We start from the raw sequence: 20,393 nt of genomic DNA on the forward strand, positions 1-20,393 counted from the left end.
CAGAGACTGGAGTAATGCAGTTGTAAGCCAGGGATGCTAAGGATTGATGGCCACCACCAGATGCTAGGAAGAAATAAGGAAGGATTCTACCTAGAATCTCAGAGGGAACGTGACCTTGCTAACACCTTAATTCGCCTCCAAGCTGCCAGAACTACAGGAGAATAAATTTCTCTTGTTTTAAGCCACCCACTTTGTGGTACTTTGTTATAGAAGCCGTAGGAAACTATGCTACTACTGATGATTAGACAGAACAGAAGGCATCAGATGGTCTTGAGGATGATAATGAATAAAGATCGTGGCTTGTTTTATTAAAAATCATGTCCTTGTAGCAATGCCAAGGGGAAGCACCATACAAACTGTGATTGTAACAACAGTATACTCCATTTCCCACATATGCAACACTCTTCAAGAACACCCAAGAGTTTACACAAACTATGACAATATATAAGCAAACCTAAGGATGCCCTTTCTCCATCAATGGCATGTAGCAATATTCTTTTTTTTGTTTTGGCAGTACTCGGGCCTCTCACTGTTGTGGCCTCTCCCGTTGCAGAGCACAGGCTCCGGACGCGCAGGCTCAGCGGCCATGGCTCACGGGCCCAGCCACTCCGCGGCATGTGGGATCTTCCCGGACCGGGGCACAAACCCGTGTCCCCTGCATCAGCAGGCGGACGCTCAACCACTGCGCCACCAGGGAAGCCCAGCAATATTCTTTTCCAAGGAACAGAGCTACATTACATATAAATAAGAAATATGAATATATAGACAGCATGAGAATGAGACAGAGAAAGAGTATGAGAATGCTAAACTCTAAGAGGGCCAGGACTTTTGTTTTACTAATTGCTGTACCCTCTATGTCAAAAATCAGGGCCTGTATTTAATTGATGCTCAATAAATATTTCTTGAATGACTAAAGGAATAAATATTTAGGGCTAAAAGAGGCAAAACTGTATAGGTACCTGTAACAAGTAAAGATACTGAATTAATAATTTACAAAATCCCCACAAAGAAAAGTCCAGGACCATATGGCTTCATTGATGAATTCTACCAAACATTTAAAGAAGTATTAAAACCAATCATTCACCAACTCTTCCAAAAAATATAAAGGGAGGGAACACTTACCAACTTGAAACCTATGAAAGGCCAATATTACCTATATATCAAAACAAGAGAAAGACATTACAAGAAAACTATAGACTAATATCCCTTATTACTAGACACAAAAATCCTCACAAAATACTAGCAAACTGAATCCAGCAACATATGAAAAGGATTATGCATCACAACAAATTTGGATTTATCCCAGGAATGCAAGGTTGGTTTAACATCTGAAAATCAATCAATGTAATACACCATGTAAACAAAATAAACAGTGAAAAAACCTCACATGGTCAGCTCAACAGATGCAGAAAAAGCATTTCAGCAAATCCAATACTTTTCATAATAAAAACACCGAACAAACTGGGAAAAGAAGGGATCATCCTCATCCTGATAAAGGTCACCTATGAAAAACCAAGAGCTAAATTATACTTAATGGCAAAAGACTCGATTTTTCCCCACGAAGATCAGGAACAAGACAATGATTTCCATTCTTGTCACTTCTAGTCTACATTGTACTGGAGGACCTAGCCAGGGAAATCATGAAAGGAAAAGAAATAAGAACATGCAGATTGGAAAAGAGGTAAAATTATCTCTATTCACAGGTGACATAATCTTGTATATAGGAAAGGCTAAGGAATCCACAAAAAAACTATTAGAACTAATATACCAGTTCAGCAAGATTGCAGGATATAAGATCAATATAAAAAATCAACTGTAACCTAAACAGACATTTCTCCAAAGAAGATGTACAGATGGCCAGCAAACACATGAAAAGATGCTCAATATCACTAACCATTAGAGAAAAGCAAATCAAAACCACAATGAGGTATCATCTCATGCCGGTCAGAATGGCCATCATCAAAAAATCTAGAAACAATAAATGGAGAGGGTGTAGAGAAAAGGGAACCCTCCTGGACTGTTGGTGGGAATGTAAATTGATACAGGCACTATGGAGATTCCTTAAAAAACTAAAAACAGAATTACCATATGACCCAGCAATCCCACTACTGGGCATCTACCCTGAGAAAACCATAATTCAAAAAGAGACATGTACCGCAATGTTCATTGCAGCACTATTTACAATAGCCAGGACATAGAAGCGACCTAAATGTCCATCGACAGATGAATGGATAAAGAAGATGTGGTACATATATACAATGGAGTATTACTCAGCCATAAAAAGGAGTGAAACTGAGTTATTTGTAGTGAGGTGGATGGACCTAGAGTCTATCATACAGAGTGAAGTAAGTCAGAAAGAGAAAAACAAATACCGAATGCTAACGCATATGTATGGAATACAAAAAAACCCTACTGATGAACCTAGTGGCAGGGCAGGAATAAAGACAGAGACATAGAGAATGGACTTGAGGACACAGGTGGGGAAGGGGAAGCTGGGACAAAGTGAGACAGTAACACTGACATGTATACACTACCAAATGTAAAATGGATGTCTAGTGGGAAGCTTCTGCATAGCACAGCGAGATCAACTCAATGCTTTGTGATGACCTAGAGGGGTGGGATAGGGAGGGTGGGAGGGAGGCTCAAGAGGGAGGGGATATAGGGAGATATGTATACATATAGCGGATGCACTTTGTTGTACAGTGGAAACTAACAACATTGTAAAGCAATTATACTCCAATAAAGATGTGAAAAAAATCAACTGTATTTCTACACACTGGCAATGAATAATCCAAAAGTTAAATTAAGAAAACAATTCCATTTACAATATCATCAAAAAGAATAAAGTATTTAGGAAAAAAATTAGGAAATTAAGTGTAAGACTTGTACATGGAAAACTACCAAACACTGATGAAGGACATTAAAGATCTAAATAAATGAAAAGACATCTTATGTTCATGGATTAGACTTAATATATTCAGATGGAAATATTCCTCAAATTGATCTAAAAATTTAATGTAATCCCCATCAAAATCCCAGCTGGCCTTCTTGCAGAAATTGACAGGATGATCCTAAAATTTATATGGAAACACAAAGGATCAAGAGTAGGCCTCCCTGCCCAAATCTTGAAAAAGAGAACAGTCGAAGAACCCACATTTCCCGACTTCAAAACTTACTTCACAACTACGGTAATCAAGACTGTGGGGTACTGGCATAAGAATAGAAATACAGATGAATGGAATAGAATTGAGAGTCCAGAAATAAACTCATATTTATGGTCAACTGATTTTCAACAAGGATGCCAAGACAATTCAATGGAGAAAGAGAAGTCTTTTCAACAAATGGTGCTGGGACAACTTGGTATCCACATGCAAAAGAATGAAGTTGAACCCCTGCGTCACAGTATACACAAAAATTAACTCAAAATGTATGAAAGATCTAAATGTTAAGAGCTAAATCTATAAAACTCCTGGAAGAAAACATAGGAATAAATTTTTTCGGCCTTGGGTCAGTCAATGATTACTTAAATATAACACCTAAAGCAACAAAAGAAAAGCAACAAGAGAAAAAAATAAATAAATTGGAATTCATAAAAATGAAAAACTTTCGTGCTTCAAAGGTTAACTTCAAGAAAGTGAAAAGACGGCCCTTAGAATGGGAGAGAATACGTGTAAATTATATATCTGATAAGAGACTTGTATCTAGAATTTATAAATAACTCTCACAATGAAAATATAAATAACCCATTAAAAGTGGGTAAAGGATTTGCATAGACATTTCTCCAAAGAAGATATACAAGTGGCCAATAAGCACATGTAAAGGTGCTCAGCATTTCTCACTAGGTAAATGCAAACTAAAACCACGAGACATCACTTCACATCCACAAAGCTGGCTTCAATTAAATAGATGAGCAAGTATTAGTAAAGATATGGAGAAACTCAAACCCTCATACATTGCTAGTGGGAATCTAAAACGGTGCCACCACCTTGGAAAACAGTTTGGTAGTTACTCGAAAAATAAAACACAGAGTTACCACATGACCCAGAATTTCTAATCCTAGGGATATATCTGAGAGAAATGAAAACACATGTTCACACAAAAACTTGTACTCAAATGTTCACAGCAACACTTGAGTCGAAGTACAAGATAAGAGCCCAAAAGTGGAAACAACTCAAACGTCCATCAACTGATGATGAATGGATAAACAAAACGTAGCATAGCCACACAACGGAATATTATTCAGCCATAAAAAGAAATGAAGTACTGATATGTGCTACAACCTGTATGAACCTTGGAAACATTACGCTAAGTGAGAGAAGCCAGTAATAAAAAACCACATATCATATGATTCCACTTATATGAAATGTCTAGAAATACACAAATTCATAGAGACAGACAGTAGATTAGTGGTTGCCATGGCTCGGGGGAAGGGAGAATGGAAACAGACAGTGATTGTTAATGGGTTTCTGTTTGGGGTGATGAAAATGTTCTGGAATTAGATACTGGTAGTGGCTGTAAAATTCTGTTAACATACTAAAACTCACTGAATTGCACACTCAAAAAGGGTGAATTTTATGGTATGTAAATTATATCTAAATAAAGCAAATCAACAATCTATTTTTAGAAACCACCATAAATTCAGTTTTCAGTCATATCTTCCCATTTTTCTGTGCTCTTAACAATATGAAGGATGTAGGGGCTTGGCATTTACTGAACTCTTCCTGTGATGGTGAGGCCTCCCTCCCAGTGGTCAGCAAAGTAGGTCAGCCCTACTTTGCCTCAGTTAATGTGAGAAGTCAGAAGCACAGTTTATTTACAAGATGACAGAAATATGCTTTGTAACAAATCTTCATTTTCCATTTGCTGACCCAGACAGTGGAAATGGTTAGAAGTAGTGAACTGCACCAGCACCTTATCTTCCTGTCCTGACTACTGTGGCAGTGTCCTGTTACCACTGTCTCCAGTTTTGCCTTCCTCACCACACTAGCCATTAGAGACTTTATTCAAACACCAAAGCTGATCATGGCACTCCTCTACTTCAAAAATTCCGTCCTTGAGAATTTGGACTTGATCCTGAGGATGGAGCTTTCTTTGCTTCAGCACAGAAAGCAAGGCTTTTATGACCTTGCCCTGGTTGTTCTGTTCCTCTCATAGCATTTCCCCTTGTGTCATAAGTTGGGGCTACCAAACTGCTTGTGGTTTCTCCAGCACTCTTGGCTACTTCATGTTGTGTCTGTGTTCATGTTGACCCTCTTCCAGGAATGATTTCCCTCTCCTCTCATCTTCAAACATTCTGCCTCTGAGGAATGTTTCTTACTCCACTTCGCAAAACTGACCTCTCCTTCCTTGGGACCACAGATACATTCTGTGAACATTTCTCTCTAAGCACTTAGAATACTTGACTTGTGTCCCTGTCTGAATTCCCCATGGGTTTGTTCATTGAGGACAGAGACCTGCCTCATTTGTACACCCAGGACAAAGCAAAGAGTCTGGCTCAGGGGGAAATGGAAGGAATTAATAGAAAAACTAGAAACATGAACCTATTCTCACTCCTTCCAATGTGGACCTTAGGAGAATCTTTATGGGATGGTCATTTTCTTTCCAGTTTTCTAAATCAGAACAAACGAAAACAATCATGGACACAGAAGGAATGGAGGATTCCAAAAGTGCTTTTCTTTTCTTTTAAATGACCTCAGAACTGACAGGTGAGACAAGGTCTATCGTCATCAGCAGCTCTTTAGTGCTTATCAGAGGAGGTAGAAGAGGGCTGATCATGCCATTTTCCACCACCTTCAGAATAAAGTCCAAACTCCTCAGGAAATTGGTCAAGGCTGTCAGCCTTATCTACCACTATTTCTCATCAACCCTCCCACAAGAATCACTCAATTCCTGTTCTTTTGATATGCTCCATGTTTTTATTCTTACATCTCTGCCTTAGTAAATGTGTTCCGTCCTAAGCCCAGCTCAAATAACCCTTTCTCTACTGAAACCCTCCCTCCTCTCTAATCCCCACCTCCAAACTGGGAGCCATCCCTTCTTCCTCTGTGTTCTCTTACCACTTTTCACTCTATGATAGCATTTTTAGCCTTTTATAATGTGTATGTATTTTTTTATTTTTTTTACATTTCCTCAGAACTTCGGGCACGGTGTGAGACACGCAGCAAGTGTGCAGGAAACAGCTGCCAGACTGAAGGACAGAGTGTCAGCAGAGTTGGTCATCATTCCGAAATGAAAATGGACAGCCAAGGCAGCAAGAAGGTAAAGATAATTAATAGTGGTTTCTCTCCCTAAACAGTGGGATATGGTCTCCTGGGAGCTAAGATTTCCACATGGGAATAAGAAATGTTTGCGTTCCAAATGAAACCATGAACATTCTACAGCCCATGCAAGTAGGTCAAGCCATTCGCCCAAGTCTAAAAGCGTCCTGTGTTTTTTAATTTTTTTCTTCTGAGAAGGACAAGTTCTCCTAACTGAATTCCAATCATCTGGGTCAATGTTTTAAAAGCTTGGTATCTTAGTTGTTTTTATTTTAAACTTTTAATCCTGTACATTCTTCTCAAGCCTCCGGGACCAGACGCTAAGCTCAGCTTTCAGCAGGCCTGATATAACATCACATACTCTACATTTTTGTGGCATGCCAGCTCTCTAAACAGAAAGAAAAATAGATTGTGTTCTAAACCTTGCCTTATAGACTAAAAAGTTCTTTTGGACAAATATATTTGACTAAACCACACTCAATCTTCCCTTTCCTTTCTTTTTGAGTTTCTAAACTCTATCTTTATACTTTCTCTTCACTTAAAAATGTCTTCAGACTGACAAATAAGGCCTTATATCACATTCTGAAAAGCAAATGATGAAAGATGGATTAAAAGGGAATAATTTAATGACACTACTTCAAAGAAGCAAAAAGGTGTTTAAAACTCCTCAGGAAGGAAGATTATTGATATAGGCTCTAAAAACGTACACAATTGGTATAATAAATAGAAAGGAAATAAGAAAAATATTATCTCTAAAGATCAACATTTTAAAGATGATTATACAGTAAAAAACTCAAAATAATAATTACATTACTATAGACATCTACTGGAAGGCACTATCATTTGAAGACACACTCAGGACAAATCACAGCAAATGTTTGCTTAAGACCTGACAATCACTACAATCTTAGGGTGCTAGGGATTAAAGGCACTTAAGGATAACCCATTTAGACAGGAACAGTATGTTAATGAGTACAATTAGCTCTTTATTCCAGTAAGACAGGAATGTCATGGTCTCCTGGTCAGTCTCCCTGCCTCCAGTCATTCTGTAGGTAGCTTCCAGAATGAACTTTAAAAAATTCCGATCATGTCCCTCTATCCAAAATTCTTCAGTGGCTCTCCATTTCCTAGAGGTAAAAGATACACTCATTGTGATACATACATACCATTTATGATCTGGCCTTGCTTTTCCACTCTGCCCCATTTTGCCAACTCTGCCTCTTTCACTCTGCACTTAAGCTACCTTTAATTAATTACTGGTAGTTAACTGAACATTCATTTTTCTATCAAGCTTTAGGCCTTTGTACATACTCTTCCCTCTACCTGGAATGCTCTCCCTTGCTTGTCAATCTGGCAAACAACTACTCTTCTTTCAAGCTTGAAAACTTAGTGACCCTCTCCTAGACTCCTCAAGGCAGGGGCTTTTATTGAACCTTTAAATACCTGCATCACAGCAACTATCACATGAGCTCCTAAGAGGCCAGCCCCCATGCCTGTCTTTCCCAAAGAGCAGAAGTCCTTGAAGATAGCACTAGTATTCCCAGTGCCTAGCCTGGTTCCCAGGAGATAGCTGGCACTCAACAAACGAAAGTGTTAAAGCCAAAATAAATGGAATATATTTTTCTATTTAAATTGTAATTTCAATATTCACCCTTAATCTTTTCCCAGGGCTCATGACAAGTAACACAGATGAGAACGGGAAGGGACAGGACAACAGAAGAGATGATCATCACCAAACTGGGAAAGAGGCCCTGGAGTTTATAAATATAGATGCCACATAGCACACTGTGCACCAGCCTTGTCAAATAAGTAGGCCTCTCCTTGGCTGCCCCCAGCACTCACTGTATCGCCCCCTGGCAGTGGGCATCAGCAACTTAGGAGGAAGGGTCTTAATCTATCTGGGCATTATTACTGTGCTAGGTCCCACCACAGTTAAATGTAAGCACCAGCTGGCAAACCACAGGGGACATCAACTTCATGCCAAATGATAAAACGAAGCTTTAAGACCACTTCAGGCTCAGGCTTAGCCTCAAATAAAGAGATACATGGACCAATTTAAAGAATGTCAGTGGTGTAGCAGCTGACAGACTCAATTTTTAAAGATCTCATTAATGAGAACCTCTCCAAGAACAGAGATTATTTATTTGGGGGTAAGTTATCTATGTAATTTGAATATTGCACTCTGCCAACAAATTCCAGTACATGGGAAACTATTTTTAAATGTGAATGAAGCTAACTTAAAAGATAGGAACACAGTCTATAGTTTCTTTTTAAATAGAGATAATTACATTTTTAGGAAGTACAACAAATGCACAAACAAATGTTCAGAGCTGTCACTCTCACTTTTTTAAAAAACATCCAGATAATCTAAAAATGTGCAATTCTTTCATCTTTGGTTCAAATAGTTAACTTTGCATTGTGTGGCACAGAATTGTTATTCCTCAATAATTATTTGTTGAGTAAATGAATGAATGATATACTTTTCAGAATGATTTTTTTTAAAGCTGCCATTTATGATGACATTGCTCCATAATTACAACCATCAAGGCTGGCAATGTAATGACTTCCTTTAAGTTTATCTATTCTTTAAAATTTAACACCGATGGTCAATACATTGCCAAAGGAAGTTCTGGAGATAGAAGACTTTCAGGTGTTTTCTTTCAGTGTTTGAACAGTGCAGCCTTGAGGAGATGCTCTAGGTAAGTAAGATGAGAAATGTGGACAGTTTCACGTGGAAAGGAAACTGAGGTATGGCTTACATAATTCCTTAATTAGGAACCCCCTGATTAAGTCTCATTTTAGAAAAAAAAGCCAGTTGATAAATGGAACACACAAACTAGGACTTGAAATTTTCCTGTATGAACTTTCCTCAGGAGAGCTCAGTTTCCCTAACCGGAAACTTACATAGTCAAATGCTAAGTCATTTTTGGCACATTCATCCAAACATGTTCTCAGCACCTTCTGTGTGTTTTAGATAACGTGCTAGGTTGTAGGCACAAAGAAAGAGGAACAAGCCAAAATTCTGTCCAGTAAAGGGAGACTAGATAGATCTTTCTAAAAAGTAACGTCTAGAGTACTCGGTTAAAAAGTGAGTGAAGGAGAGCTAAAGTCACCAACCAATTTCCAACAGAGTAGAAGTCATTACAAGATCCTGATTTCAGCAGGCTGATAAAGTGGTCAGGTGTGCCACATAAAAATCTAGCGATATTCTAGACATTTTGAGACAGACATAAGAAACGTGGGGAAATGCTGAAGGTCTGATTAAAAAAACTTTCTATCACTTCTTTAGGAAATCATTTTGGTGGCAGATACCCTGCTAAATTCAGTTTCGGGTGTATTAAAGTGCTATAGATCAGAGTTTGTTCAGTGATCATCACATATCACCATCACCCAGAGGAAAACCATCACTCTATAAGGGGCAACCTTCCTAAGCAGTTGTCAAGTGCATAAAAACCAATAATGATTTTTGTGCCCACAGAAGACAATACAAATCCCCCAAATAAGCAAGTCTTTAAAGCACTGCTGTCCAACAGAACTTTCTGTGATGACAGAAATGTTCTGTATCTCTGCATGTTGAATACAGTAGCTATTAGCCACATGTGGCTACTGAGCGCTTGAAATGTTGCTAGTGAGACTGAAGAACTGAATTTTTATTTACATTTCAATGAATTTAAATTTAAATAGCCAGATGTGGCTAGTGGCTACCATACTGTATACTGTAGCTCTAAAATCTATAATTAATTCTGTTATAAACAAAATAAAGTTTGCTTTATTTATGTTAAGGACAAGAAAAAAGGCAGCTGAATTAACCCTGGAGAGGGATCTCTAAGGTGAAAAACGAATGGATGGTTCGCATAAGTCAGTAGCTTTTTGTGGGAATGGTTGAATCACAACAGCTCTTGTTATACCATAGCAGAGAAAGGAAGCTGTCTCAAAGGTAGAGGTCTAACGGGAGATTCTGACATACGGTAATGAAGGCCTATTCCAATCCAGTTTTTTTTTTTTTTTGACTTATTAGTTTTCAGAACTATCTAAGAAATGTGGGAACTACAAAACAAATGCAAACCATGTCCCTTTGTTTCGCTACAACTAGCAGACCTTGGGGGACTGGGTCTGTCGCAGTACTTCGCTGTTATTTGTTATGTCTCCTCTGGTCCCTGTTGGCCACCTTGGTGTCCTGTCTCCTCTATCATGTTTCACTCTCTCAGTCATCAGTTGTATAGGCAGTCCACAACTTTTTGGACTTGGATTTTGTTGCTCTGCTTATTCAACATTTCTAATAAACATTCGAAATTATTTCTGCTTTATGTTACATTTTCTGGCTAGCACATCAAACATATTGAAAAAAGAAAGCAACAGTATATTTTGGTGTAGAAATAAAGGAACTTCACAATTATTAAGCACTTCTATGTATCAAGTACTTCTTTTGCCATCAGCCCTACAAAGCAGATGCTACTATTCCCTCATGTCAGATGAGGAAACTGAAGCTCAGAGATGGTAAATAACTGACCCACAATCATGTAGGTGGGCAGTGATACAGCTGTCATATAAACCTAAACTTGTCTGATCCCCCAAACCTACGTTTTTTGCCTACTATATAATACTGCTTCCTAAGCCCACTTCACAATGCAATTTTCAGAAATAAATTCCACAGCAAAAATTATGGTAACCCTTAACTTCCCTCCTTCAGTTTCTTCCATCAGTCCATCCGCCCTCTGACTCATTTTTTTAAATAAAGAAGAAGAAATTAGGAAAGAAAATGAAAAAGAAATATGTAACTATACACCTAGACATAAATGAGTATATCCTAGAGATAGAAGACTTTACAACTAAAAATAGAAAAGTATACTGTTAGAGATAGAAGACTTTACACCTATAGATAGAAAATTATACTTCTAGAGATAGAACACTATACAGCTAGAGACAAAAGAGTGTACTCCTAGAGATAGAAGACATTATACCTAGAGATAGAAGATTATACTTCTAGAGATAGAAGACTATACACCAAGATAGAAGAGTATACTCGTAGACACAGAAGAATTTACACCTAGAAATAGAAAAGTATACTCCTAGACATAGAAGACTTTACACGTAGAGATAGAAGAGTATACTTCTAGAGACAGAGGACTATACACACACACACACACAAAAATAAAAAATAAATAAGAATAAAAAAAGAAGAAATTAGGAAAGAAAATGAAAAAGAAATATGTAACATGTGTTTGTGGAATGGTTCTAGAATATTTAAAAGGATCTGAAGCTATTATATTAGGTTTTGTTTCCTTTTGGTCTTAAAACACATTTTTTTTTTTTTAAAGCTACCAGGGCATTAAATTATAAGAAATTACTCCAAGGGATAGTTTAAAACTTCATGCAAATGATTTATTGAAAATGTTAAAAAAGGTAAGTTCCAAATGCCACCTGAAATACTTGTTCCATTAGGAAAAATAACAACAACAAAACAAAAAATAACACCTATCAGTTTGTAGAACTGATGGAGCCAATCCTATCTATTATTCAGTTATTATTTTACTCACATAGTAAAACCTTTCCAAAGAAGCAACTAACCATGTATCATATCCTATGGAGTCAAGTTATCACCACTTAAGCACTTAAGGAAAGTTAGGCAACATTTTATGAGTATCACATACTTTTAAAGGTAAAGCAACAGGTAGAAAGAAAGCTATTTTTCTGATGGGGCATCTGTAACTTGGTATTTTTGTACTCTATCATAATCTTTTTAAAAAAAAGTCTTAAATTTTGTGTCTCAAAGTAGATGACTTAAAAAAAAAGGGGGAGACAGCTGCAGCCCTTCAGTATCTTCTAAGAATTTAGTGGTTGCAATCATTATAGTCTAGTAATATAGACCAACTGGGTTCCAATCTTGGTTCAGTTCTTACAGGTTCTGTGACTCTGGGCACGGCACTCTGATGTACTTTCCTCATCTGAAAAATGGGGATAATAATTCCTAAGGTTGTTGTGAGGATTAAATGAGTTAATATGTAAGGCACTTAGCGTATTCTTGAAAGCAATGCTCTATTTTTTTCTAACAATCTACATAACTGGGACGATAATAAGATAAAACAGTTAACTTTAACTGATGTGGGCAAATGGATATTTTTAAAGAAAAGATGCCATAAGATAACATACAATCAGTAAAAATTTGTATATATTTTACTGAGGATGTCATGAAAGAAATTTCAGTGCAGTAAGAATGTCTGAAATATAATTCCTGATATATATGCTATCTGAGGACATATACTAAATAAGAAATAAAAAAATAAAATTTTCATCTCATAATATGTCTCATAAAATGTAAAAGAATGGAAAAAGTTCAATAAACCACTTGACTATAAAATCTATTCCAACTGGAAAATGGTATCCAAGATGGTTGCTTGGGTAAACTGCAAGGGTTTACTCTCCCCTACCCACAAATCACAGAAGGCTTCAGGAACTTAGAATGGAAGTCTTCTCCTTATGGAATGTATTTTCAACTGCATGTGGGTTGTTATGATTGAGTTTCCCAAAAGGACATAGTAGAGGGCTTCCCTGGTGGCGCAGTGGTTGGGGGTCCGCCTGCCGATGCAGGGGACGCGGGTTCATGCCCCGGTCCGGGAGGATCCCGCGTGCCGCGGAGCAGCTGGGCCCGTGAGCCGTGGCCGCTGAGCCTGCGCTCCGCGGCGCAGTGGTGAGGGGCCCGCGTACCACAAAAAAAAAAAAAAAAAGGACATAGTAGAGCATTTCTCCAATAGTTTTACCTAACCTTTTGGTCCTCTTAAGGATGCCCTTATTTCCAAGTACACTAGCTGATCATAGAATGATTTAGCCTTACAATAACCTGACAGAGGAAAAAGACAAAGAAAGGAGGTGAGACACTAGGTAGAAGAACGCTTTGATATTATATGCCACTGGTTTCCAGACAGATGTGAGAATTGGTCAGTGGTCCATAAGAATCTTACTAGGACTACGCATGTGGCAGTGCAGCTCATGCTACTCATCTCTCTCTTGACTTCATGGGAGAAGAGCACTAAGAAATCCTTGTCCAGCCCCAAGCTTTGCTTTTCAGAAGGAAACTCAGTGACCCTCAAGGGAGAGACAGATCAGAAGTCACTGGGCAGTCAAGGAAGAAGAGTGAAGATGATTTCAAAATTGAATAATCTTTGCATTAATAAGTACATTAGAGATAATTTAGTTCAACCCTCTGTGTAGTGCAGGATTCGCCTTCACAGCATCTCTGAGAGATGATTCCTCAGGCTCTGCCTAAACACCTCCAATAACTGGGATCTTCCCTCCTCAAATCTGCTAGCCCCAAGCCAGAAATCTGGGATATATTATAGATTCTTTTTTTTTTTAACATCTTTATTGGAGTATAATTGCTTTACAATGGTGTGTTAGTTTCTGCTTTATAACAAAGTAAATCAGTTATACATATACATATGTTCCCATATCTCTTCCCTCTTGCATCTCCCTCCCCCCGACACTCCCTATTATTATAGATTCTTTACATCATTCATATCCAATTAATCACTGAGGTAATTTACCTGTCAAATCTCCCTTAAATCTGTTCACTGTTCCCCTTCCCCACTATCTTAGTTGAGGCCTTTCTTTCTCATCCCTTTATGTGGTTCTGCAATAGTATCCAACTACCAGATTTCCTGCTACCAAATAATTTGCCTCTAATTCATCCTCACAAGGCAGCCTGCAGTGGACGTTCTAAAACACAAATCTTTTTTTAGATTTTCTTTTTTTTGATGTGGACCATATTGAATTTATTACGATATTGCTTCTGTTTTATGTTTTGGTTTTTTGGTCGCGAGGCATGTGGGATCTTAGCTCCCTGACCGGGATCGAACCCACACCCCCTGCATTGGAAGGTGAAGTCTTTTTTTCTTCTTTTAAATAAATTTATTTATTTATTTATGGCTGCATTGGGTCTTGGTTGCTGCTCGCGGGCTTTCTCTAGTTGCAGTGAGCGGGGGCTACTCTTAGTTGTGGTGCCTGGGCTTCTCATTGAGGTGGCTTCTCTTGTTGAGGAGCACGGGCTCTAGACGTGCAGGCTTCGGTAGTTGTGGCTCGTGGGCTCTAGAGCGCAGGCTCAGTAGTTGTGGCGCACCAGCTTAGTTGTTCTGCAGCATGTGGGATCTTCCCGGAACAGGCCTTGAACCCATGTCCCCTGCATTGGCAGGTGGATTCTTAACCACTGTGCCACCAGGGAGGTCCTGGAAGGCGAAGTCTTAACCACTGGACTTCCAGGGAAGTCCCTAAAACACAAATCTAATCATATCATTCCTCTGCTTAAAACCCTTTACCCTTTAGTGGTTCACTACCACAAACAGCAAAAAAAATCCAAGGTTTTAGCCTGAAATGCATGATCTTGCCTAACTCTCCAGGGCACACCTCAGCAACACTAAATGGTTGTGCTATCCACACGTACCAAGCCGTTTTGCATCTCCATACTTTTTGCTCATGTGTTGCCTCTTCTTTGCTCATGTTGTTACTCTTCTTTCCCTCTGTCAACCAGCTAAATAAGTTCAGAAATTATCTCCAGGAAGGCATCTTTCTTCCTTCTTAAAAAAATTTTAATTTTATTTAATTAATTATTTGTGTGTGTGTGTGGCTGCATCGTGCGGCATGCGGGATCTTAGTTCCCTGACCAGGGATCGAACCCACACCCCCTGCAGCGGCAGCGTAGAGTCTTAACCACTGGACTGCCAGGGAAGTCCCCTGGAAGGCATCTTTTGACACCCTTCCCTGTGTAATATAAAAATATTCTGTGTGGGGAATTCCCTGGCAGTCCATTGGTTGGGACTCTGCGCTTTCACTGCTGCGGGCCCAGGTTCAATCCCTGGTCGGGGAACTAGGATCCCGCTAGCTGCATGGCATGGCCAAAAAAGCAAAACAAAAAAATTCCATGTGTATTCTCTATCACTGCACTCATCATATTATACTGAAATCATTAACTAGCTCATCTCTTTCCCTCCAGGTGAGTCTCTCAAGGCAGGGACTATGTCAGAATCCTAGCACATGGCACAGGACTCATGGTAACAGGTGTTTAATATATGCCTAGTACAAATTAAATACAGGACTTTTTCTGATGTGAGTTAAAATTTATAACTCCAATTTCCAACTTTTGTCCCATGGAACAATAAAAACCATCTTTCCAGGGAAATAAGCATTAGGCTGGTACATAAAAAGACAAACTTTAAATACTCTTTACCTGACATTTGCACTTACCTAAGTTGCTGTATGTTGCACTACAGGGATTCGGGTCCATAGGACCTGAAATGTCTCCCTTTTCCTCTTCCCTTTCCAGTTCAGGCAGCGGCAATGCCGATGTGACTGAAGTACAGCTCCCACCATCTTGCTTCACAACAGTGCTTGGATCCCGAGGAGAAAAATCCTCTGTCACTTCACGGGTCACGTGACTGAAACAAATCAGACCACCATCACACTGGCATTCAAAGGTTTTTGCTAAAATTTAGATTTGTGGAAGGCACATATTGCCATAAATGTAAATAACTGGCCCTATAGTCACAGCAATGGGTCATAAACCCCAACATACTTGTCTGAATATAAGGCAGTCTTTCATGCAGGCAGATACTTCTATCATATATATATTGGGATACTTGATACATACTTGATTCATACATATTGAGAATTCAGTTTGGTAGAGGAGCTATAGTAGGCTCAGAGGGAAGTTTGAGAATAACAGGTAAGGAGTGGAACTTTTTTTTTACGTAGTAGGGGTAGAGGGAACTGAATGCTTAACTTGTTAAAGAGTAATACACTAAAGTATTTAAGAAAGTATTTAGCATATTTACTATATTTACCATACTATAGTACAGTCATCCCTTGGTATCTGAAGGGGGCCGGTTCTAGGACCACCCACAGGATACCAAAATCCACAGATGCTCAAGTCCCTTATATAAAATGGCATTTGCATATAACCTACACACATCCTCCCATATACTTTAAATCATCTCTAGATTACTTATAATACCCAATACAATGTAAATGCTATGTAAGCAGTTGCCGGTGCACTGCGAATTCAATTTTTGCTTTTTGGAACTTTCTGGAATTTCTTTTCCCCTAATATTTTTAATCCATGGTTGGTTGAATCTGCAGATGTGGAACTCGCAAATAAAAAGGGTGAACTGTGCTATAATACTATAATAAATATGAAATACTTTACAGTATTTATTTAGTATATAATATTTACTACACACTAAAGTATTTACGAAACTATTTAGTAAAGGATCAGGAGTAAAGTTGAGATTTAAAAAAGGAAGTAAAGCAATTATTTTAGGTAAACTGAGGCCTGGAAGCCTTGTTGCTAGGAGCACAGTGAAGCATCAACCTTTTGCCTGTATGCATGCAGCAGGCAAGGCAAATGGAAAAGAAAGTTCTGACCTCTAGTTAACCTCATCTATTAAAATGAATCTGAAGCATCCCACTGGCCACATACCAGAGGATGGTCATCCATAGTGCTTTGTGTTTCCCGATCTTGTTTCACTGCTGCCTGCTCATTTGCTTATAGCTATCTCTTCCAGTCTTCCCCACATCCCACTCTGCCTGAACTTCCAATTCTGTTGCTATAGAGTACAAGGGGGTGTAATGATTATTAAATGTTGGTGGAGAAAACCGGCCTAGTTGGAAAATCTCATTGGGCTGGTTCAATGAAACAAATTCAAAATCAAGCACCTTTAATGGTTTCTGGGTCTACTAAAAGTATTCCTAGACTGTCACACACTCACCAGCTAGCTCTTCTTCCTGTTTTTTTTTTTGTTTTGTTTTAATGGGCAAAGAGGAAGAATGAAAGGAAACATCTTATATACTGTGACATGTTATTTCTGGATTTTCAAATGGCAGTGAGTCATGGTGACATTTACAAGTTTCTTTAAAAGAGGTACTTTGTTTGATCATGTGTCAGCAGAACATATATCACCTGTGGATTTGAGGGAGTAGATCTGAAGGAGGAGTACTTTCTTATCAATTTTTCATTATGGAAATTATGCATGTGCCAGAACAGAAAAATAAGCCTTGAAGTCTGCTGGATACACAACTTCAAAAATATTCTTTCAAAGCTGGCAGAGCCAGAGGTCTCTCTATACTGAGAGTAAGCAATGAGTGGGAGGTACCATTATGGAATCTGGCTCTTGGGGATAGGGTGAGGTGGGAAGGGATCAGTTCACTAGCAGTCAGCAGGGTGGTTTATGTAAAGGAGGCCTCACATGCTAAAGCATGCTGACTCTTCTTAATGGGCCGCCTTAGGTTATCAACCCAAAACAAAGCTAGTTTCTCATAATATGGAACATCATAAATTCAAGGTAACAAGGGGCTCTACTTCCACGCGTTAGCGAAGAAAGCAAAGTGACACTTCTGAGACCCTCTTAGACGCCACTTAGTGTCACTGAGAAGTTATCAACGTGCTTCAGGAGAGGGAAAATGATCTTTGCTGGGCAAAAGTTAATTTAAGCCATTTTAAATTTCAAAGCAATAAATATAGTGATTAAAAAACATCATCCCCCTTTGACAGGAAAAACATTAAACCTCCAGACGCTCTCTTCTTATTCTCGAGTCAACTTGAGAGGTTTCTAAAAAGGTGTTTTTAGGTTCCTAATCTCTGCAGCCTTGCTCTTGCCTTTTCTCTTATTTCCCCCAATCTCATCGTTATTACTAAAAGGAAGCTCTCTTTTCTATTTGTCAAAAATGATTGGTGAAGGCGGGTTCAGAAACCATGACTCCACCCTTGCTTGTCTGTTTTCCTCCCAGGGAATGGGCTATTTATATTAAGCCTATTGTAAAAACTACAAGAAAGAGTTGCTGCTATTAACCAGTGAGGAATTCCCTGGGCCTGTTCCCACATACGTGAAACATAGCTCTGTACTCTTAAGGGGTTCTCAAAACAAAATATGGATGCTAAAAAGCAAGAAATATTAAAGACTCACCCACTGTACTCACTCATACAATTCCCCATTAAAGGAAATTCTACAGGGCCTTCTTCAGTCTGTTAATCATGTTCTGAAGCTCTGATGAACCATCGCTCCCACTGAGTTCCGGAGGACTACAAGTCGGGCAAGATATAAGAGGCTGGAATCCTGCACCTTAATATAACCCACTGCACCTTGACCTTTACCTGAGGGGTTTGGTCTGGGAAATGAGCCAAATTACCTTTGGGAAACTAAGCAAAGTGAAAGCTAGTTTTATTAACTCTTTGAGGACCAGGGCAGCACAACCTATATTCTCTACAAAGGTCAGTTTTCACAAGCACATTTTAAATAAGTGCACTGGTATATTAAATCACCAGTTAAAACAATTGTCATCTATGAAGAACTATGCAAAAGAGTTGATGAAAGTTAAATCACATGGATTTGCAAATGGATACTAAGATGTTTAACCTGCATTTACAGTGACAGCAGTGTCTAAAAGGAAGAACTTTAAAAAATGCATCAATGATATGTCATGTCGATGCTTGAGGGAAGAAAAGCTCTTTGTATGATTAAAATGGTAAAAGAGAGAGGAAAGGGGAAAGGAAGAGGTTTTGAGAGTTCAAGCTTAGATGTGGCAACATGCTGTGACTAAAAAATGAAAAAGAATCAAGAACAGCATCAGAGAAGGTGATTCAGTCACTATGAATAAACAAATTGTCCAGGAAGAAAAAAGGAAGCAAAATCCTATAATTAATTTATCTTAGGCATATTAATTTTATAAGGGAATATAATTTTTGACCATTGACTTTTTTAATGTTTCATATTTAGATATAAAATCAGAAAACCCTCCCAAATAGTAATATGACACTTTCCAAATACAGGCTTTATCTCCTAACAAAGTGGTTCACCACTGACCTTTCATTGGGAAATGTTTGATGTAATGGAGAAAACACCAAAACAGGAATCAGAGAACCCAGATTCTGTTTCCCTATTACTTTGATCTTCTGTACAAACTAGATGACAACATCAGGAGGGAGTTAAAGGAGAAAATGAAATGTCCCCCATTTCGCCCATGAGATAGATGGTTAAAAAAAAAATTCTTTAAAATGAAATTACAAGAAATCTACTAGGATTTCTAATACAATATATCTTAGCACATGTCTTGAAGTAGCAAATAATGATGAAGGTAATGATTTTTTTCAGGATAAGTACAAGTTGATATTCATTATTATAAAACAGAACTGTTAACTAATAAATGGCCCACAGAGAGGAAGTTATGGCTTTTCTATTCCTGCTATTTAAATTCATGTTGAAACAATCCCTAGTTCTGTAATGCAATGTAGGATATCTGTAGTAACTATGGCATTGACATCTAGGTCCTTGATCATCAGGCTGGGTCAAACCCTGACTTTGTCTCTCTTTTCCTGACCCTCAGCATTTGTTCTACTTTCAGAATGGGAGATAGCACGCATTTCTTTTTACCTCAAACTCTTTGACCAATGTTTCATTAATGACCAGTTTTTAATTGAGATTTGGTAATGTCTGACCTGACACAAAAAAAATCACGTCACTATCTCCACAAAGACACATCTCATTTTCTGAACATGGAGGATGAACTTAAGGTATTCAAAGGAAATGGTAACATTGTTACAGATTTGTCTGTAATACAAATGAAGCCCTTGGTAAGTTTATATCTCAACAGTCTGCAATAGTCATACATAATTCAAAGCCGCAGAAGCAATCTGCGGGAAGCTCACTTGGCTTACCCAGGTAGTAGGATTAATCATTACACCATCAAATGAAATAATCTTTTTTTTTTCCCCCTGGCAAATTCATTCAAGACAGATTTTGGTAGAAATTCTGTTAATGTCTGAATATACTTTTTAAAAAGGCAAATCAAATGCCACATTAGAAAGGATTAAAGGCCTTTATCTATCCAAGTATTTCCACAATTTCAGTTCAACTTTTTCTTCAAATTCAACCACCTTCATTCAGCTTCAGAAGGGACAGTAAATGAAATCAGGCTTCTATAGAGACCATCTGCCTCTTGGGGCAAATGGTATCCTAAATTCTCATTTGCCAGCTCTCTTCAGCAGCTGCATCTGTCTTTAGTTGTCCAGGTCAGCCAATAAGCAAATGCGTGATTTTTAAAACCTCCTTTTACCCCTAAAGATCAGATCAAAGCAATCAGAAACCAGCATTTCAT

The 20,393-nt window shown here is 38.4% G+C and overlaps 1 protein-coding gene and 1 long non-coding RNA gene across 17 annotated transcripts in view; one reads left to right on the forward strand and one right to left on the reverse strand.

The window, feature by feature from the left end:
* Positions 1–10,553, forward strand: part of LOC117203838 (uncharacterized) — a 47,530-nt gene extending 36,977 nt beyond the window's left edge. The window contains exons 2-3 of the long non-coding RNA XR_007475883.1: positions 6,134–6,258; positions 7,926–10,553. This is a non-coding gene — a long non-coding RNA (uncharacterized LOC117203838). The remainder of the gene's footprint in view (positions 1–6,133; positions 6,259–7,925) is intronic.
* Positions 1–20,393, reverse strand: part of PEAK1 (pseudopodium enriched atypical kinase 1) — a 292,180-nt gene that overhangs the window by 20,539 nt on the left and 251,248 nt on the right. For 15 of the 16 annotated variants that reach the window (XM_004276341.3, XM_033440139.2, XM_033440132.2 and 12 more), the window contains one exon: positions 15,492–15,682. In XM_004276341.3, coding sequence (XP_004276389.1) covers positions 15,492–15,682 — 191 coding nt within the window. Of the gene's footprint in view, positions 1–6,932; positions 7,385–15,491; positions 15,683–20,393 lie in introns of those variants that run through there. The other variant, XM_049706606.1, reaches the window with a different exon arrangement.

Source organism: Orcinus orca, chromosome 2 (assembly GCF_937001465.1).
Source record: "Orcinus orca chromosome 2, mOrcOrc1.1, whole genome shotgun sequence".
Lineage (NCBI taxonomy): Eukaryota > Metazoa > Chordata > Mammalia > Artiodactyla > Delphinidae > Orcinus > Orcinus orca.